This window comes from Coregonus lavaretus (assembly GCF_964263955.1).
Source record: "Coregonus lavaretus genome assembly, chromosome: 2".
Classification (NCBI taxonomy): Eukaryota; Metazoa; Chordata; class Actinopteri; order Salmoniformes; family Salmonidae; genus Coregonus; species Coregonus lavaretus.
The window spans coordinates 13,333,361-13,358,246 of NC_139989.1; the positions used below are offsets into that span (position 1 = coordinate 13,333,361).

At 43.2% G+C, this 24,886-nt stretch overlaps 1 protein-coding gene across 1 annotated transcript in view; it reads right to left on the reverse strand.

The window, feature by feature from the left end:
* slco5a1 (solute carrier organic anion transporter family member 5A1) overlaps positions 1 to 18,772 on the reverse strand; it is a 102,678-nt gene extending 83,906 nt beyond the window's left edge. Inside the window, exons 1-2 of the mRNA XM_084179041.1 lie at positions 18,695 to 18,772; positions 16,481 to 18,205 (exon numbers count right to left, since the gene is read on the reverse strand). Of these exons, the coding sequence (XP_084035167.1) occupies positions 16,481 to 17,483 (1,003 nt within the window). The 5' untranslated portion in view covers positions 17,484 to 18,205; positions 18,695 to 18,772. The remainder of the gene's footprint in view (positions 1 to 16,480; positions 18,206 to 18,694) is intronic.
* Positions 18,773 to 24,886: the final 6,114 nt, after the last annotated feature.

The following is a 24,886-nucleotide window of genomic DNA, read 5'->3' on the forward strand; positions in this document are numbered from 1 at the left end:
ATTTAACATATAATCGCATAACACAACAGATAAATTGGAATGACACTCTCACTCACAGTTGCACAAAGAGCTGTGAGCAAACCACGCCCCAAAATATTAGAATGAACCGCCACCACTACATTTGAATTATCACTAAAAGGAAATAACCATTTTTTGAACTGCATAGAACCATTGAAGGGCTCAAATGGTACTTTGGGTCAGTATGATTCCACATAGAACCATCACCCGTCCCAAAGAACCCTTGAGGAACCCAGATTTTTTGTGTGTAGTAAATAGTAGGGGAGTAGTACGTGTAGTGACAGTAGTAAGCTTACTCAGTATAGTAGTGATAGTCAGTAGTAAGCTTACTCAGTATAGTAGGAACAGTCAGTAGTAAAGCCTACTCAGTATAGTAGTGATAGTCTGTAGTAAGCTTACTCAGTATAGTAGGAACAGTCAGTAGTAAAGCCTACTCAGTATAGTAGGAACAGTCAGTAGTAAAGCCTACTCAGTATAGTAGGAACAGTCAGTAGTAAAGCCTACTCAGTATAGTAGGAACAGTCAGTAGTAAAGCCTACTCAGTATAGTAGGAACAGTCAGTAGTAAAGCCTACTCAGTATAGTAGGAACAGTCAGTAGTAAAGCCTACTCAGTATAGTAGGAACAGTCAGTAGTAAAGCCTACTCAGTATAGTAGGAACAGTCAGTAGTAAGCTTACTCAGTATAGTAGGAACAGTCAGTAGTAAAGCCTACTCAGTATAGTAGGAACAGTCAGTAGTAAAGCCTACTCAGTATAGTAGGAACAGTCAGTAGTAAAGCCTACTCAGTATAGTAGGAAGTCAGTAGTAAAGCCTACTCAGTATAGTAGGAACAGTCAGTAGTAAAGCCTACTCAGTATAGTAGGAACAGTCAGTAGTAAAGCCTACTCAGTATAGTAGGAACAGTCAGTAGTAAAGCCTACTCAGTATAGTAGGAACAGTCAGTAGTAAGCTTACTCAGTATAGTAGGAACAGTCAGTAGTAAAGCCTACTCAGTATAGTAGGAACAGTCAGTAGTAAAGCCTATTCAGTATAGTAGGAAGTCAGTAGTAAAGCCTACTCAGTATAGTAGGAACAGTCAGTAGTAAAGCCTACTCAGTATAGTAGGAACAGTCAGTAGTAAAGCCTACTCAGTATAGTAGGAACAGTCAGTAGTAAGCTTACTCAGTATAGTAGGAACAGTCAGTAGTAAAGCCTACTCAGTATAGTAGGAACAGTCAGTAGTAAAGCCTACTCAGTATAGTAGGAACAGTCAGTAGTAAAGCCTACTCAGTATAGTAGGAACAGTCAGTAGTAAAGCCTACTCAGTATAGTAGGAACAGTCAGTAGTAAAGCCTACTCAGTATAGTAGGAACAGTCAGTAGTAAAGCCTACTCAGTATAGTAGGAACAGTCAGTAGTAAAGCCTACTCAGTATAGTAGGAACAGTCAGTAGTAAAGCCTACTCAGTATAGTAGGAACAGTCAGTAGTAAAGCCTACTCAGTATAGTAGGAACAGTCAGTAGTAAAGCCTACTCAGTATAGTAGGAACAGTCAGTAGTAAAGCCTACTCAGTATAGTAGGAACAGTCAGTAGTAAAGCCTACTCAGTATAGTAGGAACAGTCAGTAGTAAGCTTACTCAGTATAGTAGGAACAGTCAGTAGTAAAGCCTACTCAGTATAGTAGGAACAGTCAGTAGTAAAGCCTACTCAGTATAGTAGGAACAGTCAGTAGTAAAGCCTACTCAGTATAGTAGGAACAGTCAGTAGTAAAGCCTACTCAATGGAGAAGTTATAGAGGAGTCATGGACAGTAGTAGCCTTGTGGCAGCAAGGTTATAAAAATAGTCTACTGCTGAGTAACCCACTGAAACAGGACCCAGTGGTGCGAGAGAGAGAGAGAGAGAGGCAGAGAGAGAGAAGGACTATGACAGAGCACGACAGGGATATGTCTGTGAGAAGGGCAAATGTGTGCCCTGTCTGCGCTCGAAACGTGATCTACCAGACCAGAGGGACAGAGCAGGGATCCAGTGTGTGTGTGTGTGTGTGTGTGTGTGTGTGTGTGTGTGTGTACACTACCTTTGGTTGTTTCTAATCAGGACAGGACATACAATCTAAGTAAATTGACTAAGTGAGCAGAAAGAGCGAGAGAGACAGAGAGAGACAGAGAGAGTAATAGTGAGAGAGAGAGAGGGGCATAGACTGAGACCACTACAGATATCCCCTGAGTGACGGAACAGCAGAAGAAGAGATGTGCTAAACCTTCTGTCCTTACTCTCAGAACACAACAAACTTCATGAGCAAACACATAAGGTACATGTGGGGTTGTAAAAGTACACACATCACACACAAATCACACTCCCTCCACACACACGCTTGCACTCACACTCACACAGGGAGAGAGAGCAAGAGGGGACTAAGACTCTGAGCAGCTCTTCTCTTTCTAAATGTATCAGAGGAGAGCAGAGAGCAGAGCAGTCTGTGTGTGTGTGTGGTACAGTTCCATTTGTATCTTTCTGTGCTGAAGAATACCTTCTCTCTCTCTCTCTCTCTCTCTCTCTCTCTCTCTCGTAAATAACCAGTTGTGTACAGGGCTTGTTGGTAAAGTGGAGGTTATATCAGTCGACCTTGAATCTGAGGGAGCATCTATTATAACATTAACAATGAAAACATCCAATAATACACATTGGACCCCCACAAACACACACACACCGGACACACACACTGGAGCTCTGCTTGCTACAGTAGCAGTACAGTTTATGCTCAAAGCTAAAGATACTGAGATCCTATACAAGTTAGAATGCACTGTTATCCAACTTGCTAAGCAAAGACGTTGGTATAGACACACACACACACACAAACACACACAGCAATCCAATCAAACCAGTCTTTTCAGCTGACAGCAGTCAATGCAGGCGTCAAATCAAATCAAATCAAATCAAGCTTTCTTTATACAGCACATTTCAGACATTGAATGTGCAGTGGAAACGCATTCTCTGGAGTGATGAATCATGCTTCACCATCTGTCAGTCCGACGGACAAATCTGGGTTTTGGCAGATGCCAGGAGTACGCTACTTGTCCAAATGCATAGTGCCAACTGTAAAGTTTGGTGGTGGAGGAGGAATAATGGTCTGGGGCTGTTTTTCATGGTTCGGGCTAGGCCCCTTAGTTCCAGTGAAGGGAAATCTTAACGCTACAGCATACAATTACATTCTAGATGATTCTGTGCTTCCAACTTTGTGGCAACAGTTTGGGGAATGCCCTTCCTATTTCAGCATGACAATGCCCCAGTGCACAAAGCGAGGTCCATACAGAAATGGTTTGTCGAGATCGGTGTGGAAGAACTTGACTTGCCTGCACATAGCCTTGAGCTCAACCCCATCGAACACCTTTGGGATGAATTGGAACGCGACTGCGAGCCAGGCCTAATCGCCCAACATCAGTGCCCAACCTCACTAATACTCTTTGTCGCTGAATGGAATCAAGTCCCCGCAGCAATGTTCCAACATCTAGTGGAAAGCCTTCCCAAAAGAGTGGAGGCTATTATAGCAGAAAAGGGGGGACCAACTCCATTTTAATTCCCATGATTTTGGAATGAGATGTTCGATAAGCAGGTGTCCACATACTTTTGGTCATGTAGTGTACCTCAGTCTTGTCTTGATTTAGCTGGAGGAAGTTGTGAGCCATCCAAGTATTTAAATCACTAATACAGTCTAATAATTTATTTGTGGAGCTAAAATCCTCTGGTGACACAGAAATGTAAAGTTGTGAATTGTCCGCGGAACAGTGAAAATTAATGCTGTGCTTTCTGATAATGCTGCCAAGGGGTAACATATATCAACTGAACAGTACCGGACCTAAAATCAAACCTTGTGGAACGCCACATGTAATATGTATTTTCTATGAGTTATGTTCACCAAGGGTGACAAAAAACTATTGACCGGTTAAATAGGTCCTAAACCAATTTGGAACTGGACCGGAGAGGCCAACCCACCTCTCCAGTCTGTCCAGAAGGACATCATGGTCAACAGTGTTGAATGTAGCACTTAAATCCAAGAGTACAAGGACAGAGAGCCGTTTGGCATCTGTGTTTGCTCTACGATAATTTACCACTTTAACTAAGGCTGTCTCTGTGCTGTGGTGGGCCCGAAAACCAGATTGGAATTTACAGTTGGCAGTTAGAAAATCATTTTGCTTTTTGAACACCAATTTCTCCAGAATCTTGCTTAATAATGGAAGGTTGGAGATTGGCTGAAAATTGCTAAAAGCTGAAGAATCTAGATTACTTTTCTTCAGAAGGGGTTTCACCATAGCAGTTTTTAGTGCAGTGGGGAAAGTGCCTGTGGATAGGGAGTGATTAACAATAGCTTGCACTTCTTCAGATATGCAATTAAAAACAGTTTTGAAGAAGGTGGTGGGGATAGGATTGAGAAGGCAGGTAGAATGCTTAAGTTGTAATATTACTTTCCTGAGCATGTCTGTGTCAACCAGGGAAAATAAATCCATAGTGCCTTTGCGTGGTAGGCTAGGGCCCATATCATCAAACTTCTCATCAGGTCTTGCTTGACTGATAACCCAGCCTAATGTTTGTTATCTTATCTCATCACATTTAGAGGAAAGTTCACATAGGTTTGCGGGGGTAGGATTTATCAGGCCATCAATTGTCAAGAAGAGCACTCTAAAATTATTATTAGCTTATACATCTTAAGAGCTGATTTTTAGAGGACTACTTCACTGCTCTGGTATCACTGAGTGGGGCTTGGAGTGCATGGAGGGACTGAACCATCCCTTTCTGTATGGAAAACGTCCTTATTGATTGCAGGAGTGTGTGTGTGTGTGCTTGAGTATGTGACAGTTAAATCTATGGGTCCTTTGTGTCCTCCCAATCAGAGGTAGATGATGATAGATGACGGCGAGTGGCGATATTGCTGTTTCTAAACGTCATTCTCAGTGATGGAGGAGGGGTTTCTGTGTTGTGTGCGTTTGACCTTGGACCTATTGATTTGTGGGTAAAAGGGAGACCAGCCCAGAGACAGATCGAAAGCCATCATCAACAACACTCCTAACCAGAGAATCCTGGAAAGAGAAGAGTAGTGCAATCTGAACTACAGTAGATGGATAGATAGGGGTAGATAAATGCGAGTACACTTATTGTTTTAAAAGGCGAGTGGGAGAGAGGAGGGGGGACTGTGAAGAGAGTCTTGTTCTGTCCCAAATGGCACCCTATTCCCTTTATAGTGCACTACTTTTGACCAGAGCCCATGGGGAACAAAGAGCCATTTGGGACACATCCAGGGACAGAAGAGTGGGAGTGTGAGGAGAGAGAGAGGAAGAGAAGAGGTAAAAGTCACCCCCATGCCTCTGTCGTTTCCATAGTGATAAGGTCAAAACTTTACGGGTATGAGGGGCCACTTTTGAGGAATGCCTTTGCTCGCACACACACTTTCACAGATGAAGAAAGATACACACACACAGAGACACACAAACAATTTAAAGACAAAGACAATCCAATAGGAAAAAATAACTGTATCAGGGTATTTTCTGGGTCAAAATGGGGCTTAGGTGGTGAGCATGTGGCTGTGGTCATTGGTGTGGTCAACGACTGGAAATTGTAGAGGCCCTCCTGTTGGCCGCAGTCCAATATGTAGCAGTTTTAAAGCTAATTTCCAGCTCTACACATTTTGGCTTCTGATATCTGAGTGACTAACATATTATAACAAAATCAATGGACCTATCTTAGAAGTCAACACACCCTCACTCACTCACTGACGCACACACTCACTCACACACATACCTTAGAAGAGCCAAGGGATTTTTTTATCTGCTCATCTCATATTCCCAGTAAGTTTACATGCACAGACAAGTCCCAAGTCCCTGTAATCACCAACAACACTACTGTTGAAATGAAACAGATTATCATCAACGTTGAGCGACGGACTGAACAAAGTCACAGAACGCTAGCCTAGTGACTGGTGCCTCTGGCTATATCCCAAATTGAACCCTATTCCTATAGGGCTCTGGTCAAAAGTAGTGCAATATAGGGAATATGGTGCGATTTGGGCCACTATCTCTATGAATGCTGCCTCTAGTCAGCCTTACAGGGGTGATGTGTTTGCACCCAGGCATCCTGTTAAAGCCAGGGTTAAAGAAAGCCAATATCAGAGGCTTATTTTTCTCACAGTGCAGTGTGTCTCTCTGGCTCCTGGCTCAATAGCCATGCTGGAGCCTTGTGGCGTAAGGGACGGTCAATTATTGGTCCTGCGGGCAGCAGAGCAGTGTGTGTGTAGTGTAGGTGGACTCTACTAAGCATGCTCCATAGGGTAGGTAATGATGTGAGGGGCCTTGTCAGCCATCTTCTTCTTCTCAACCTTCAGCTCTCTATCCATCTCTCTCTCTCTCGCTCTCTCTCTCTGTCTCTCTCTCTCTCTCTTACAAAAACACATACACACAAACAAGGACACATGCATGCAGGCTTAGTAGCGCATACAGTGCCTTCAGAAAGTATTCATACCCCTCGACTTATGTCACATTTTGTTGTTACAGCTTGAATTCAAAACAGATCAAATATTTGTGTTTTTTTCACCCATCTACACACAATTCCCATAATGACAAAGCGAAAACATGTTTTTAGAAATGTTTGCAAATGTTTGAAAATGAAGTATAGATATATATCATTTACATAAGTATTCACACCCCTGAGTCAATACATGTTATAATCACCTTTGACAGTGATTACAGCTTTGAGTCTTTCTGGGTAAGTCTCTAAGAGCTTGCACACGTGGATTGTACAATATTTGCATATTATTCTCCAAGCTCTGTCAAATTGGTTGTTGATTATTGCTAGACACCTATTTTCATGTCTTGCCATAGATTTTCAAGCCGATTTAAGTCAAAACTGCAACTAGGCCACTCAGGAACATTCAATGTCGTCTTGGTAAGCAACTCCTGTGTATATTTGGCCTTGTGTTTTAGGTTATTGTCCTGCTGAAAAGTGAATTTGTCTCCCAGTGTCTGTTGGAAAGCAGACTGAACCAGGTTTTTCTCTAGAATTTAGCCCGTGCTTAGCTCTATTCCGTTTATTTTTATCCTAAAAAACTCCCTAGTCCTTGCCGATGACATGCATACCCATAACATTATGCAGCCACCACCATGCTTGAAAATATGAAGAGTGGTACTCAGTGATGTATTGCGTTGGATTTGCCCCAAACATAACGCTTTGTATTCATGACATAAAGTTAATTTCCTTGCCAAATTCTTGCAGTTTTACTTTAGTGCCTTATTGCAAACAGGTTGCATGTTTTGGAATATTTGTATTATGTACAGGCTTACTTTTCACTCTGTCATTTAGGTTAGTATTGTGGAGAAACTACAATATTGTTGATCCATCCTCAGTTTCCTTCTATCACTGCCATTAAACTCTGTAGCTGTTTTAAAGTCACCACTGGCCTTATGGTGAAATCCCTGAGCGCGTTCCTTCCTCTCCGGCAACTGAGTTATGAAGGACGCCTGTATCTTTGTAGTGACTGGGAGTATTGATACACCATCCAAAATGTAATTAATAACCACCATGCTCAAAGGAATATTCAATGTCTGCTTTTTTTTTTTAGCAGTCTATCAATAGGTGCCCTTCTTTGTGAGGCATTGGAAAACCTCCCTGGTCTTTGTGGTTGAATCTGCGTTTCAAATTGTATGTGTGGAGTACAGAGATGAGGTAGTCATTCAAAAATCATGTTAAACACTATTATTGCACACAGAGTGAGTCCAGGCAACTTATTACAGTGGGGGAAAAAAGAATTTAGTCAGCCACCAATTGTGCAAGTGAATGAATTTATTTGCAAATTATGGTGGAAAATAAGTATTTGGTCAATAACAAATGTTTCTCAATACTTTGTTATATACCCTTTGTTGGCAATGACACAGGTCAAACATTTTCTGTAAGTCTTCACAAGGTTTTCACACACTGTTGCTGGTATTTTGGCCCATTCCTCCATACAGATCTCCTCTAGAGCAGTGATGTTTTGGGGCTGTCGCTGGGCAACACAGACTTTCAACTCCCTCCAAAGATTTTCTATGGGGTTGAGATCTGGAGACTGGCTAGGCCACTCCAGGACCTTGAAATGCTTCTTACAAAGCCATTCCTTCGTTGCCCGGGCGGTGTGTTTGGGATCATTGTCATGCTGAAAGACCCAGCCACCTTTAATCTTCAATGCCCTTGCTGAGGTTTTCACTCAAAATCTCACGATACATGGCCCCATTCATTCTTTCCTTTACACGGATCAGTCGTCCTGGTCCCTTTGCAGAAAAACAGCCCCAAAGCATGATGTTTCCACCCCCATGCTTCACAGTAGGTATGGTGTTCTTTGGATGCAACTCAGCATTCTTTGTCCTCCAAACACGCCAAGTTGAGTTTTTACCAAAAAGTTATATTTTGGTTTCATCTGACCATATGACATTCTCCCAATCCTCTTCTGGATCATCCAAATGCACTCTAGCAAACTTCAGACGGGCCTGGACATGTACTGGCTTAAGCAGGGGGACACGTCTGGCACTGCAGGATTTGAGTCCCTGGCGGCGTAGTGTGTTACTGATGGTAGGCTTTGTTACTTTGGTCCCAGCTCTCTGCAGGTCATTCACTAGGTCCCCCTGTGTGGTTCTGGGATTTATGCTCACCGTTCTTGTGATCATTTTGACCCCACGGGGTGAGATCTTGCGTGGAGCCCCAGATCGAGGGAGATTATCAGTGGTCTTGTATGTCTTCCATTTCCTAATAATTGCTCCCACAGTTGATTTCTTCAAACCAAGCTGCTTACCTATTGCAGATTCAGTCTTCCCAGCCTGGTGCAGGTCTACAATTTTGTTTCTGGTGTCCTTTGACAGCTCTTTGGTCTTGGCCATAGTGGAGTTTGGAGTGTGACTGTTTGAGGTTGTGGACAGGTGTATTTTATACTGATAACAAGTTCAAACAGGTGCCATTAATACAGGTAACGAGTGGAGGACAGAGGAGCCTCTTAAAGAAGAAGTTACAGGTCAGTGAGAGCCAGAAATCTTGCTTGTTTGTAGGTGACCAAATACTTATTTTCCACCATAATTTGCAAATAAATTCATAAAAAATCCTACAATGTGATTTTCAGGAAAAGAAATCTCAATTTGTCTGTCATAGTTGACGTGTACCTATGATGAAAATTACAGGCCTCTCTCATCTTTTTAAGTGGGAGAACTTGCACAATTGGTGGCTGACTAAATACTTTTTTCCCCCACTGTATGTGTCTTGTTAAGCACATTTTTACTCCTGAACTTATTTAGGCTTGCCATAACATAGGGGTTGAATACTTATTGACATTTCAGCTTTTCATTTTTAATTTGTAAACATTTCTAAAAACATAATTCCACTTTAACCTCCTGAGTGGCGCAGTGGTCTAAGGCACTGCTTTGTAGTGCTAACTGTGCCACTAGAGATCCTGGTTCGAATCCAGGCTCTGTCGCAGCCGGCCGCGACCGGGAGACTCATGGACGGCGCACAATTGGCCCAGCGTCGTCCAGGGTAGGGGAGGGAATGGCCGGCAGGGATGTAGCTCAGTTGATAGAGCATGGCGTTTGCAACGCCAGGGTTGTGGGTTCGATTCCCACGGGGGGCCAGTATTAAAAAAATATGTATTCACTAACTGTAAGTCGCTCTGGATAAGAGCGTCTGCTAAATGACTAAAATGTAAATGTAAAATGTTAACATTATGGGATATTGTGTGTAGATCAGTGACACAAAATCTCAATTTAATCAATTTTAAATTCAGGCATTTTAAATGCAGTGGCAGCATATATGCATTTAAGGGAAACACTGACGTAACACTCTGTCTCTAAGCCAGTGTTGGGACATTAAGCAGCTGCAGGGGGCGGGTGTTGACCCAGACTGAGGGGTGTCCTTTTGCCCCAATTACCCAGCTGGGGGGTATGGGCAGACTGCCCTATAGACCCTGCCCTTAAGAGTCCAACCCACCACTCTGTGTTTACATTATTTATCAAATCATTAGTCTGCTCATAATTGACACAGAGTACAGGCTGCTGACTTTGTTAGAGTGCCATGAAGATGTGAGGTGAACTACAGAGGAAAGGCTCTAGTCATAAGGAGACATTGTAGGAACCTGGGTTCTACAGGGGGATAGACTAGTAGAGTAGAGATATGGAAAAGAGATATGGAAGACCATCCCTCACCATGACCTCTACATGTGCTGGTCTAGCCACATTTAAAATGGAACCCAATCAGCAAAGCTAATTGAGGCAAATTAAGTTAGCGACAACTAATTGTGCATCCCCAGAGCTCTGAGAGGGATGTCCGTTCCTGTCCCTGTTCCTCACCCGACCTCCATACTTTATTTTTTATTATTATTATTATTTTAATTTTAATTTTAATTTTTTAGGGGGGGGATGGATCAGCTTAATATTGCAGATAGATTGTATCTTCCATCAATGTAATTGTCTGCATCACTTCCAATCCCCCATGTTTTTTATATATATACTCCCCTTTATTACTTTTCAACCCCGCCCATCTATTCAATACCTCCCATCTATCTCTTAACACCATCCATATAGGATTTCTATTTGCCCTATATATTTCAACCGTACTGTGATGTTTTACAAAAGTTTTGAACCTTTCTATTCTCATTGCTTCTACAGATTGTGAATTAAAAATAAACATTTTTGCTAAAAGTATTATTATATTATTGATCGATTGACTATGACTTTTCAGATCACCCAGTAATGCTATCTGCAAGGTTAGCTCCATACTTAACAGAACGCATTGGAGAACGTATGAGAACCAGGGTTGGGGTTAATTCCACAAATTCAATTATAATTAAATTCCCTCTCCCTGTAAATTCAATTCAAATTCAATTCCCTCAGGCTTTCAGGCTGACTATGTCACTGTTCTAGTTATACTGGAAATATAGAAATACAAGTTGAAATGATTTAAAACAAATCCTCCAGTCCATTGTTGATACTAAGTGCATTAATTCCATTAACTGGGAAATGTAAAAATATTGAATTCTAATTCAATTCAAAATATTACATTGTTTTACAATTCCAATTAAAACAGTTGAATTCCAATTCAATTCCAATTCCATAACTTGAAGATTGTTGAAATTCGATTTTTTTAATTCATCCTTAAATAATTCCTCTGCAGCCCGACCCACCCCACCGCCCCAAAAAAAGCCTTTTGTGAACTAACACTTGCACTTGACTTTCTTTTCCCACCTTACTAGCTCTGACTTTTCTGATAGCTACTTTATTGAGGAGAAATGTACTTATTATGACTGTGATATGGTTCTCCCAACGTAGCATTCTTAAGATGAATGCACTAAGTCCCTCTAGATAAGAGTGTCTGCTAAATGACTCAAATGTCAATGTTAATGTAAACATACATTCTCCACTTCATGTGTGAATTCAAGAATTTCGAATTAAATTGGAATTGACCCCAACTCTGATGAGAACTATTGAGAATGTATGAGAGCACTATGAGAACTTACTGGAAAATGACATGAACCTCATGGGTGAGGAAATTCCACTTTCCAGTTAGATTATATATCTATATATCTATCTATATATATCAGGCCCAGTCAAAGGTTGGACACACCTACTCATTCCAGGGTTTTGCCTTTATTTTTACTATTTTCTACATTGTAGAATAATAGTGAAGACATCAAAACTATGAAAAAACAAATATGGAATCATGTAGTAACTAAAAAAGTGTTAAACAAATCAAAATATACTTCATATTTGAGATTCTTCAAATAGCCACCCTTTGCCATGATGACAGCTTTGAACACTCTTGACATTCCCTCAACCAGCTTCATGAGGTAGTCACCTGGAATGCATTTCAATTAACAGGTGTTAATTAACAAAAGTGAATTTGTGGAATTGATTTCCTTCTTAATGCGTTTGAGCCAATCAGTTGTGTTGTGACAAGGTAGGGGGGTATACAGAAGATAGCCCTATTTGGTAAAAGACCAAGTTCATATTATGGCAACCTGCTGGCTCCCCTTCCTCTGCGGAAGCATAGTTCCCGCTCAGCCCAGTCAAAACTGTTCGCTGCTCTGGCACCCCAATGGTGGAACAAGCTCCCTCACGACGCCAGGACAGCGGAGTCACTCACCACCTTCCGGAGACATTTGAAACCCCACCTCTTTAAGGAATACCTGGGATAGGATAAAGTAATCCTTCTACCCCCAACCCCCCCCCCCCCCCCCAAATTGTAAAGTGGTTATCCCACTGGCTATAGGGTGAACGCACCAATTTGTGAGTCGCTCTGGCTAAGAGCGTCTGCTAAATGACGTTAATGTGCCCTTGAGCAAGGCACTTAACCCTAATTGCTCCTGTAAGTCGCTCTGGATAAGAGCGTCTGCTAAATGACTAAAATGTAAAATGTAAAATGTAAGAACAGCTCAAATAAGCCAAGAGAAATGACAGTCCATCATTACTTTAAGACATGAAGGTCAGTCAATATGGAACATTTCAAGAACTTTGAAAGTTTCTTCAAGTGCAGTCGCAAAAACCACCATTAACCACCTCTGCTGCAGAGGATAAGTTAATTAGAGTTACCAGCCTCACAAATTGCAGCCCAAATAAATGCTTCACAGAGTTCAAGTAACAGACACATCTCAACATCAACTGTTCAGAGGGGACTGCGTGAATCACGCCATCATGGTCAAATTGCTGCAAAGAAACACTACTAAAAGACACCAAAAAAAAGAAGAGACCTGCTTGGGCCAAGAAACACAAGCAATGGACATTAGACCGGTGGGAATTTGTCCTTTGGTCTGGAGTCCAAATTTGAGATTTTTGGTTCCAACAGTTGTGTCTTTGTGAGACGCGATATGGGTGAACAGATGATCTCCGCATGTGTATTTCCCACCGTAAAGCATGGAGGAGGAGGTGTTATAGTGTTAAGAGTGTGCAAAGCTGTCATTAAGGCAAAGTGTCACTATTTGAAGAATCTCAAATATAAAATATATTTTGATTTGTTTAACACTTACTACATTTACATTTTAGTTATTTAGCAGACGCTCTTATCCAGATCGACTTACAGTTAGTGAGTGCATACATTTTCATACTGGCCCACCATGGGAAACGAACCCACAACCCTGGCGTTGCAAGCGCCATGCTCTAACAACTGAGCTACATGATTCCATATGTGCTATTTCATAGTTTTGATGTCTTCACTATTATTATACAATGTAAAACATTTTAAAAAATAAAGAAAAACCCTGGAATGAGTAGGTATGTCCAAACTTTTGACTGGTACTGTATATACAGTGGGGAGAACAAGTATTTGATACACTGCTGATTTTTCAGGTTTTCCTACTTACAAAGCATGTAGAGGTCTGTAATTTTTATCATAGGTACACTTCAACTGTGAGAGACGGAATCTAAAACAAAAATCCAGAAAATCACATTGTATGATTTTTAAGTAATTCATTTGCATTTTATTGCATGACATAAGTATTTGATACATCAGAAAAGCAGAACTTAATATTTGGTACAGAAACCTTTGTTTGCAATTACAGAGATCATACGTTTCCTGTAGGTCTTGACCAGGTTTGCACACACTGCAGCAGGGATTTTGGCCCACTCCTCCATACAGACCTTCTCCAGATCCTTCAGGTTTCGGGGCTGTCGCTGGGCAATACGGACTTTCAGCTCCCTCCAAAGATTTTCTATTGGGTTCAGGTCTGGAGACTGGCTAGGCCACTCCAGGACCTTGAGATGCTTCTTACGGAGCCACTCCTTAGTTGCCCTGGCTGTGTGTTTCGGGTCGTTGTCATGCTGGAAGACCCAGCCACGACCCATCTTCAATGCTCTTACTGAGGGAAGGAGGTTGTTGGCCAAAATCTCGCGATTTATTTTTATTTTATTTCACCTTTATTTAACCAGGTAAGCCAGTTGAGAACAGGTTCTCATTTACAACTGCGACCTGGCCAAGATAAAGCAAAGTAGTGCAATAAAAACAACACAGAGTTACATATGGGGTAAAAAAACATAAAGTCAGAAATACAACAGAAAATATATATACAGTGTGTGCAAATGTAGCAAGTTATGGAGGTAAGGCAATAAATAGGCTATAGTGCAGAATAATTACAATAGTATTAACACTGGAATGCTAGATGTGCAAGAGATTATGTGCAAATAGAGATACTGGGGATACTGGGGTGCAAAAGAGCAAAATAGATAACAATATAGGGATGAGGTAGTTGGGTGGGCTAATTTCAGATGGGCTGTGTACAGGTGCAGTGATCGGTAAGGTGCTCTGACAACTGATGCTTAAAGTTATTGAGGGAGATAAGAGTCTCCAGCTTCAGAGATTTTTGCAATTCGTTCCAGTCATTGGCAGCAGAGAACTGGAAGGAATGGCGGCCAAAGGAGGTGTTGGCTTTGGGAATGACCAGTGAGATATACCTGCTGGAGCGCAGACTACGGGTGGGTGCTTCTATGGTGACCAATGAGCTAAGATAAGGCGGGGATTTGCCTAGCAGTGATTTATAGATGGCCTGGAGCCAGTGGGTTTGACGACGGACATGTAGTGAGGACCAGCCAACAAGAGCGTACAGGTCACAGTGGTGGGTAGTGTATGGGGCTTTGGAGACAAAACGGATGGCACTGTGATAGACTACATCCAATTTGCTGAGTAGAGTGTTGGAGGCTATTTTGTAAATGACATCGCCGAAGTCAAGGATCGGTAGGATAGTCAGTTTTACGAGGGCATGTTTGGCAGCATGAGTGAAGGAGGCTTTGTTGCGAAATAGGAAGCCGATTCTAGATTTAACTTTGGATTGGAGATTCTTTATGTGAGTCTGGAAGTTGAGTTTACAGTCTAACCAGACACCTAGATATTTGTAGTTGTCCACATACTCTAGGTCAGACCCGTCGAGAGTAGTGATTCTAGTCGGGTGGGCGGGTGCTAGCAGCGTTCGATTGAAAAGCATGCATTTAGTTTTACTAGTGTTTAAGAGCAGTTGAAGGCTACTGAAGGATTGTTGTATGGCATTGAAGCTCGTTTGGAGGTTTGTTAACACAGTGTCCAATGAAGGGCCAGATGTATACAAAATGGTGTCGTCTGCGTAGAGGTGGATCTGAGAGTCACCAGCAGCAAGAGCGACATCATTGATATACACGGAGAAAAGTGTCAGCCCAAGAATTGAACCCTGTGGCACCCCCATTGAGACTGCCATAGGTCCAGACAACAGGCCCTCCGATTTGACACACTGAACTCTATCTGAGAAGTAGTTGGTGAACCAGGCGAGGCATGGCCCCATCCATCCTCCCCTCAATACGGTGCAGTCGTCCGGTCCCCTTTTCAGAAAAGAATCCCCAAAGAATGATGTTTCCATCTCCATGCTTCACGGTTGGGATGGTGTTCTTGGGGTTGTACTCATCCTTCTTCTTCCTCCAAACACGGCGAGAGGAGTTTAGACCAAAAAGCTCTATTTTTGTCTCATCAGACCACATGACCTTCTCCCATTCCTCCTCTGGATCATCCAGATGGTCATTGGCAAACTTCAGACGGGCCTGGACATGCGCTGGCTTGAGCAGGGGGACCTTGCGTGCGCTGCAGGATTTTAATCCATGACGGCGTAGTGTGTTACTAATGGTTTTCTTTGAGACTGTGGTCCCTGCTCTCTTCAGGTCATTGACCAGGTCCTGCCGTGTAGTTCTGGGATGATCCCTCACCTTCATCATGATCATTGATGCCCCACGAGGTGAGCTCTTGCATGGAGCCCCAGACCGAGGGTGATTGACCGTCATCTTGAACTTCTTCCATTTTCTAATAATTGCATCAACAGTTGTTGCCTTCTCACCAAGCTGCTTGCCTATTGTCCTGTAGCCCATCCCAGCCTTGTGCAGGTCTACAATTTTATCCCTGATGTCCTTACACAGCTCTCTGGTCTTGGCCATTGTGGAGAGGTTGGAGTCTGTTTTATTGAGTGTGTGGACAGGTGTCTTTTATACAGGTAACGAGTTCAAACAGGTGCAGTTAATACAGGTAATGAGTGGAGAACAGGAGGGCTTCTTAAAGAAAAACTAACAGGTCTGTGAGAGCTGGAATTCTTACTGGTTGGTAGGTGATCAAATACTTATGTCATGCAATAAAATGCAAATGAATTACTTAAAAATCATACAATGTGATTTTCTGGATTTTTGTTTTAGATTCCATCTCTCACAGTTGAAGTGTACCTATGATAAAAATTACAGACCTCTACATGCTTTGTAAGTAGGAAAACCTGCAAAATCGGCAGTGTATCAAATACTTGTTCTCCCCACTGTATATATATATATATATATACTGGATTGTATGAACAAGCTACAAATGTTTGATAACACTTGAAACAGTCAGTAGCCCAGTATACTCAACAAAGGGGGCCAGTAAAACCTTTCTTACCTCAGCTTGGTAGAAATGAGATTGTGATAACAGATATATAACGATTAATCAAAGGTGTCTTACCGAGGTAGAGGGAGGCATTCTCCTTCTTGACGTTGTCGTCCAGGTAGGTGGGTCCCAGGGTATAGATTGGCGTCGACCCCATACCCACCAGGATCTGGGCACAGATAAACAGCGCCACGTACAGGTTGTGTTCGTTACCCTCCTGGTCTCGGGGGCACGACGCCACGTCCAAGGCATCCCGCCCACTGCCGTTCCCGCTCTGGCACAGACCCTCGTGGCCCGTGGACGAGTTGAGCTCCTGGATCTGGTAGGGAGGTGAGATGAAGTGTGGCAAGGAGAACAGAGCCGCCCCTACAGCTATGAACACCCCTCCTACCGCCAGCCAACGCGGCCTCTGACCCCTGCCCCCAAAGTAGGAGATGAAGACGACCACGAAGAGAGAGCCGATGTCAAAGCAGCTGACAAGAAGGCCGGACTCGGAGCTGCGGAGGCTGTAGCGCTTCTCGATGGTGGTGATGACGCTACTCAGGTAGCCCGACACCATCAGAGACTGGATGAATGTCAGGTAGCACATGCAGAACAGGAAGCAGCGCGAGTCAGCCAGGATGGCTCGCACATACTTCCTGGCGGGGATACGGAGGAAGCGGGTTAAAGAGAAGCCTAGTTTCTTATCCCTTGGCCCAGTGGCCATGAAGCTGCTCAGCCCCACCAGGCTGGAGGCCGAGGGGGACTGGAGCTCGAAGTCTGTCCGAGAGGAGGGGGACTCGGCCCGGCTAGAGTCAGGGTCAGTGGGGGTTTGGGGCTGGAGCTGGCTGCTGTGGTGGTCGGTGGCTGCTGTGGCCATGGAGGTTTGGATGGTATGGACCAGACGTGGTTCCCCCAGCAGAGGCTCATCACAGCCTGACAGACAGGGCCCATTCAGGATGGGGAGGCTCTTGGACTTGAAGCAGCTTCCTGTGTCATGTGTCATGTGCTGATACTGGTTCTGGAACTGTAGGACCTCACGGACCTCCAGGGACTCTGATAGGTTGGAGCCCGTCTCGTCGTTGTCCGATGATGTCATTGTGTTTGTTGGGCTGCTGAAGATAACGAAGGCTTCAGTGTCACTATATCTCAGTTTAGCTTATTAGGATCCTCATTAGCTGTTGCTCGGGCAGCAACTACTCTTCCTGGGGGCCAGTGTCTCAAGAGTGGCTAGCTAGAGCCACATGAGCACACAGTATTAGTGAGACTACTACTACTGCAGGGCAGACAGCAGTAGAAAGTACACTGCCCTGACAGTAGACATGTGTTGGTGGTGGTGGGACTCTCTAGCTATGGACATGATTCAGCTGCATTGCTGTTTGCACTTAGCAGAGCAATGCTGCTTCACTTTTATTACAAACAGACTATGCATGCTCCTCATTTGGGCTAAAATAAAAAATATCTTACAAACAACTAACCAATACAGACAGCGCTATCTGGGTTGGATAGAAAAACATTACCTCTTTCAACTGTGTGATTCCAGCGAGCCAGACCGACCGTTATTTCTATGAAGTAATTATGTTGACATTCTATGAAGTAATTATGTTGACACGTAACGCGCAAGCAAAACACTAAGGGAACTATGTAAACTATCTGAGATGTTTGGATTTAGAGACGATAATAGGTCCTTTGTATAGTTTTTTTATCGGTCCTGTTTTTCGGGTTGTGGTCAGTGGTGATTTGATAGCTCTTTGTTTAGTTGTCACCGCATGAAGTCCTCGTAGGGAATCTTGTTTCTGTCTCAAACAGCTGAGCAGAATCCTACAGAGAAATGACAGGGGAGACAATGTTACCACAAAAGCATTCCCCTGACAAATAGGCTATTCTACATGTATAACAAGGTTGTTACATGTGTTACATTTCCATCGTGGTTCGTTTTTCCTATATCCTACTGGCAACATTGTGTCATTTTAGAAACAAGCCATACGATATAGGCTACATATTCGATGAATAACGGTCAACAACAAACAGTAATTTCTTACAAAACAAATCAACATAATTTGGAGTCGAAAGGAAAACTTGTCATAGCAAATCTCCCGTTCTGTCAAACGATGAATTCGGAGAACAATGAAAAACATCACTGGTTACCCTTTCAGACAGTCACGACTTTGGAAATGAAAACATAGGCTACATGTATCAAGCAACTATTCCAACAGACAACTGTAACCGTTCTTGAACCTAATTATTATGTTGACACCAAACTTCCAGACAATGTAAAGAGAAAAGCGACCGTAGGCTGCCATTGTTTACCGTATTGAGGCTCAGATCCTCGCGCAGGACTGAGAGACGGAAGTAGGCTGTTGTCTCCGACGCTGCCACTCAGTGAATGAGATTGTGGATGGTGTGGGGGAATAGGCTACTGTGAGGGGCGAATTATTTTTCACGCAAGCGAACGGGATTTGTAGTCCTTCCATCGCCATGCTCTCCCTTAATTTCTCTTACACTCTCTCCAAACATGAGAAACAACTGGTGATTGTCTGCTCTGGTGATTGTCTGCTCTAGCCTACTCTGACTGTCGTGAAAACGACACACGGAGCGTCAGAAGAGATGCTGTATATATTTTTCGCTATAAATGTAATCGATGATGTGGATAGTGACACTCCAAGTTCCAAAATGATTCGTCAGCCGCTCAGCTCATTCAGAACACTGCTTTACAATCGACAGCTGGGACCCTCGTTGACCCCACCGGGGATTGACTGCGGGAAAGAATTGGCTTTTTGGACAATCGCCTCTATTCTTGAAAGAAACACTGAAACACTCACTGCGGCCATTTATCCAGAAGCTGCATGGCATTTGAATTGAAAGTATGCCTTTTGTGAACTCAATGTATGTGAATTAATTTGAAAGCATTGGCTTTGTTGTTTGCTGCTGTAGTTTTCTCCATGTAAATCAAGGATGTTTTTCTAGCATATGTTCTCTATAAGGGAAAACGTATTTAAGTAGCCTATGTTTTATTTTCAATATCCTATTGGCTTTTTTATTAATTAGCCTACATATGTAAACACTTTGGAGCTATGTGAATAAACTGTAAATAAAGCATTAATATAGCTATTAGCCCCCACCTTCAAATAACCTAGAGCAGGGGTACACTGTAAACAACCCTGTAAAGGGGTTGCCATGAATTTGACAGTATCTTAAAGGCAGCTCAGTGGCCAGTAAAATGATGTATGTCATATTACAGTACACCTACTATAAGCAGGGGTGTCATGCACTCCAATCATCTGAGGGGGCACAAAGTAAGTGAGGATGGCTGGGGGGTGGTCAAGAGAGGGGTAAGTCCCCCAGTCTGGAAATTTTAGAATTTTGCATTTTTCAAACACCTGAAACAGGTTTTTCCTGCAATCTAGAGCTATAATCAGTATGCTTAATTTTTTCTGCATATCCAAGCATACCTCTTGAGCTGTCTGTATCCTCCTGACTGGTTGTTCTGTTTTTAAAGAAACTAAATATGCTTCTCTGCATCTCTGCTAAAATCTAGGTAAAATATTTAAAGTAATGTGGGTCTTATTCAGTACACTTAGTTATTGCTTGCTTTTCTAAAGTCTACCAACCTTGCCAGCAGGAATGCCAGCTAAGATACAGGTAACTGACAAAATAATGGAAACATGAGTAAATGGCTGGGGGGTGGTCCTCTGTAGCTCAGCTGGTAGAGCACGGCGCTTGTAACGCCAAGGTAGTGGGTTAGATCCCCGGGACCACCCATACACAAAAATGTATGCACGCATGACTGTAAGTCGCTTTGGATAAAAGCGTCTGCTAAATGGCATATTATTATTATTATTATAAATGAGGGATACAAAGTATATTGAAAGCAGATGCTTCCAAACATTGTTCCTGAGTTAATTAAGCAATTAACATCCAATCATGCTGAGGGTCATGTATAAAATGCTGGGCAGGCCATTATTTTGGCTACCATGGCTATGCCTGCATAGGATGACAATGCCCCCATCCAGAAGGCACAAGTGGTCACTGAATGGTTTGATAAGCATGAAAACGATGTAAGCCATATGCCATGGCGGTATCAGTCACCAGATCTCAACCAAATCGAACACTTATGGGAGAATCTGGAGCGTGGCCTAACACAACGTTTTCCACCACCATCAACAAAACAAATTATGGAATTTCTCATGGAAGAATTGTATCGCATCCCTCCAATATAGTTCCAGACACTTGTAGAATCTATGCCAAGGTGCATTGAAGCTGTTCTGGCACGTCCTATTAAGACACTTTATGTTTCCATTATTTTGCCAGTTACCTGTAGTTAGACAAGCTAGCTACTCTAACTTGATTGATAGTCTGAAATGGCTTCTCGGTAGCTAGTTATGAGGTTGGGTGATTGGGAACCTATCTGGGCTAGCTAAAGCCAACTTCATAAAATTGCTAGGTGTCTAGTAGTATTACAGAGAAACAACAACAACAACAATATATATATATTTTTTTAACAGGACAAATCTGAGGGGGCACGTGCCCCTGTGGCAAGAACATCTAGCTACCTGAAGGTTGTGTGTTCGAATCACATCACTGAAATCTTTAGCATTTCAGCTCATTAGGAACTTTGCAACTCCTTACTACTACTTTTGAGCTACTTTGCAACTACTTAGCTTGTTAGCTTACCTTTCCCCTAACCTTAACTCCTAACCCTAACTCCTAACATTAACTCTAACACCTAACCTTAGCCCTAACCTTAACCCCTAACCCTAACCCCTAGGCTAGCTAACGTTAGCCACCTAGCCACATAGGTAACGTTAGCCACAACAAATTGGAATTCGTAACATATCATACAAATTGCAAATTCGTAACATATTGTACGAATTGCAATTCTTAACGTATCATACGAAATGGATGATGGACATCCACAGGAGAGGAGGATTTACATTCACTATGTTACATCTACTTCTACAGTGAGGGAATCAAGTATTTGATCCCCTGCTGATTTTGTACGTTTGCCCACTGACAAAGACATGATCAGTCTATAATTTTAATGGTAGGTTTATTTGAACAGTGAGAGACAGAATAACAACACAAAAATCCAGAAAAACGCATGTCAAAAATGTTATAAATTGATTTGCATTTTAATGAGGGGAATAAGTATTTGACCCCTCTGCAAAACATTACTTAGTACTTGGTGGCAAAACCCTTGTTGGCAATCACAGAGGTCAGACGTTTCTTGTAGTTGGCCACCAGGTATTGCACACATCTCAGGAGGGACTTTGTCCCACTCCTCTTTGCAGATCTTCTCCAAGTCATTAAGGTTTCGAGCCTGACGTTTGGCAACTCGAACCTTCAGCTCCCTCCACAGATTTTTTATGGGATTAAGGTCTGGAGACTGGCTAGGCCACTCCAGGACCTTAATGTGCTCTTCTTGAGCCACTCCTTTGTTGCCTTGGCCATGTTTTGGGTCATTGTCATGCTGGAATACCCATCCACAACCCATTTTCAATGCCCTGTCTGAGGGAAGGAGGTTCTCACCCAAGATTTGACGGTACATGGCCCCGTCCATCGTCCCTTTGATGCGGGGAAGTTGTCCTGGGGGGATGTGTTCTTGGGGTCATAGGCAGCATTCCTCCTCCTCCAAACACGGCGAGTTGAGTTGAGGAGGGAAGAGAGAGAGTAGGGAAGAGAGAGAGGCCAGTGGAGATGCCAGTTTAGATGAGTGAATTGTGCAAGATGGAAACCGTGAAGAAAGAGATATGTTTAAATTAGAAACGAATACATAGGTCTATATTAATCCATTCGTATGCTAGCCTGTATATAAGGCGATAAATTATGCTACTACAGTGAATCTCGCTGACCACATGTGCTATGCTACAGACAGAGACAAAGAAAAATATCTGCTGGAGATTCCCCTTATCAATAAGTGGCTACACATATTTAGATCAACACAGTCACAGTCAAAGCATCTTGTTCTATGCTTCTCTGAACTTGCCAGTCATGGCTGTATCGGAGGGATGGATGACTTTCCATAATATTATTAATTGATTTCCTGGGACATCGTGGTGTAGGTGATCTGTCTCCTCCTCTCTCCTTTCCTTCTCTTCCCTCTCCTCCATCCCTCTTTCTCCTCTCCTCCTTCCTGTGTTCCCTCGCTCCCAGTCATGGTTGGCTAATGGTTAACCAGCATAGCCGTCTCCTCCTCCTCTCTCCTCCTCCTCCTCTCCTCCTTCCTGTGGTCCCTCGTCCCAGTCATGGTTGGCTAATGGTTAACCAGCATAGCCGTCTCCTCCTCCTCTCTCCTCCTCCTCCCTTCTCCTCTCCTCCTTCCTGTGGTCCCTCGCTCCCAGTCATGGTTGGCCAATGGTTAACCAGCATAGCCGTCTCTGTCTCCTCTCTCCTCCTCCTCCCTTCTCCTCTCCTCCTTCCTGTGGTCCCTCGCTCCCAGTTATGGTTGGCTAATGGTTAACCAGCATAGCCGTCTCTGTCTCCTCTCTCCTCCTCCTCCCTTCTCCTCTCCTCCTTCCTGTGGTCCCTCGCTCCCAGTCATGGTTGGCCAATGGTTAACCAGCATAGCCGTCTCTGTCTCCTCTCTCCTCCTCCTCCCTTCTCCTCTCCTCCTTCCTGTGGTCCCTCGCTCCCAGTCATGGTTGGCCAATGGTTAACCAGCATAGCCGTCTCTGTCTCCTCTCTCCTCGTCCTCCCTTCTCCTCTCCTCCTTCCTGTGGTCCCTCGCTCCCAGTCATGGTTGGCCAATGGTTAACCAGCATAGCCGTCTCTGTCTCCTCTCTCCTCCTCCTCCCTTCTCCTCTCCTCCTTCCTGTGGTCCCTCACTCCCAGTTGGCTAATGATTAACCAGCCCTGCCGGTTGGGGGATGGATGGATGCTATCTAAACTCATATGGAAATTAGACAATGCAAATTGTTACACACAATGCAAAGCAAATAATGACAACATTGGAGATAGAGATGGTCCTCTAGTCTACCCAGCAGAAATGTAGCCTGGTGGAATCAGGCTACACACTGGACTAGCTCCTCAATAGGACTGCACCCCAAATGGCACCATATTCCCTATATAGTGCACTACTTTTGACCATAGCGCTCTGGTGAAAAGTAGTGTACTATATAGGTAATAGGGTGCCTTTTGGGACACATGCTAGGACCCATTCAGGCGGCCTTCCTGAACACTGATTGGCTCCCAAAAATCAATAAGAGGATCAATAAGGACCATCATCGCCCATCGACAGACAGGCAGGCCTCCTCCATGGAAAACACATACACACACCATCATGGAACGCCTATGGTTGCATCCCAAATGGCACCCTATATACAGTAACGTTAGGGAATATGGTGCCATTTGGGACAAGGCTCTGTTATCATTGAACAAATGTCTTCTATCTCTGTCTCAGCCCAGAGCCTGCTAATCAATACACGCTGACAGAGAGGGAGCAGAGGAGATGAAACCTCAAGGCTTTAGAAATAGGGATAGAGGGGAGGGAACTAGGAAATGTAAGTAAGGTTGTTTTTAGGGAAAGACTAAGGTTGCTATTAGAGAAATGATTTAGTGTGAGTGTGTGTGAATGTGTGCATTTGTGTGCGCGTGCTTGTGTGAAGGTCAGCCACAGCTTTAGTCTCTGCTGGCATGGGACAGCTGCTATACAGAGTGCTTAACCAATGGCAATGTCAGAGATCACAAAGATGCCAAATTCCTGGGATGTGATTGGCAACATCTAGTGATTGCAACCAAAGCCCCTGGCGGCCATCTTTAGGGGCCAACAGAGCCCTGTTCACACTAATAGTAGAGGAGCCAAAGTTATGCTTTTTTAAAGACCTCAGTAAAAATCTCATGACTTAAAGATGGTTCTCTTATCCAATACAATAACATTGAGTCATTCAGCTAAAAGCAAGATACACAAAGTGTTTTTAGTCTTGAAATCAAATGCCATATTTTACAAATCGAGGTGCAATCTCAGGCAATTGACAATGAAGTGGAACTTAAATGAAAACGTATCTTTGTGTAGGAGAAGGTATTATACTGTACTCTGAATGTACAGTATTGCCAACCTAAAAACAGAGGGCTCGGTCCTCTCCTCTGAGTTTCATTGGTTTTACCAATCCCACACACACAGGCCAGCAGTTCACCCACTGTTACGGACTCTGGGCTTATACACTCTGGATGTCCCAATCCATTGATGATGTCAAAACCCTTCCGTTCAGACAGATATGGTCTAGATTCCTGTAAGGCCCTAGTGACTTTGGCTTTAATTTATTACCAGGTGAATGATAGTTTGAAAAATAATGCTAGATTTCTATGGCCATACTTGTGTTGTAAACCATGTAAACCATGTGTGTGTGAGCGTACATGTGCCGGCGTATGCACAGCAAATTGGCCAGCGTTACCTAGTGTTGATTTTTTAGTGTAACATTTTTTGTGTTCATTCAGGTGTTAAACTAACTCTGTAAGTTTTAAATTAACACTGATTGGTGTAAAATAACCCCAGTGTTGGTGTTA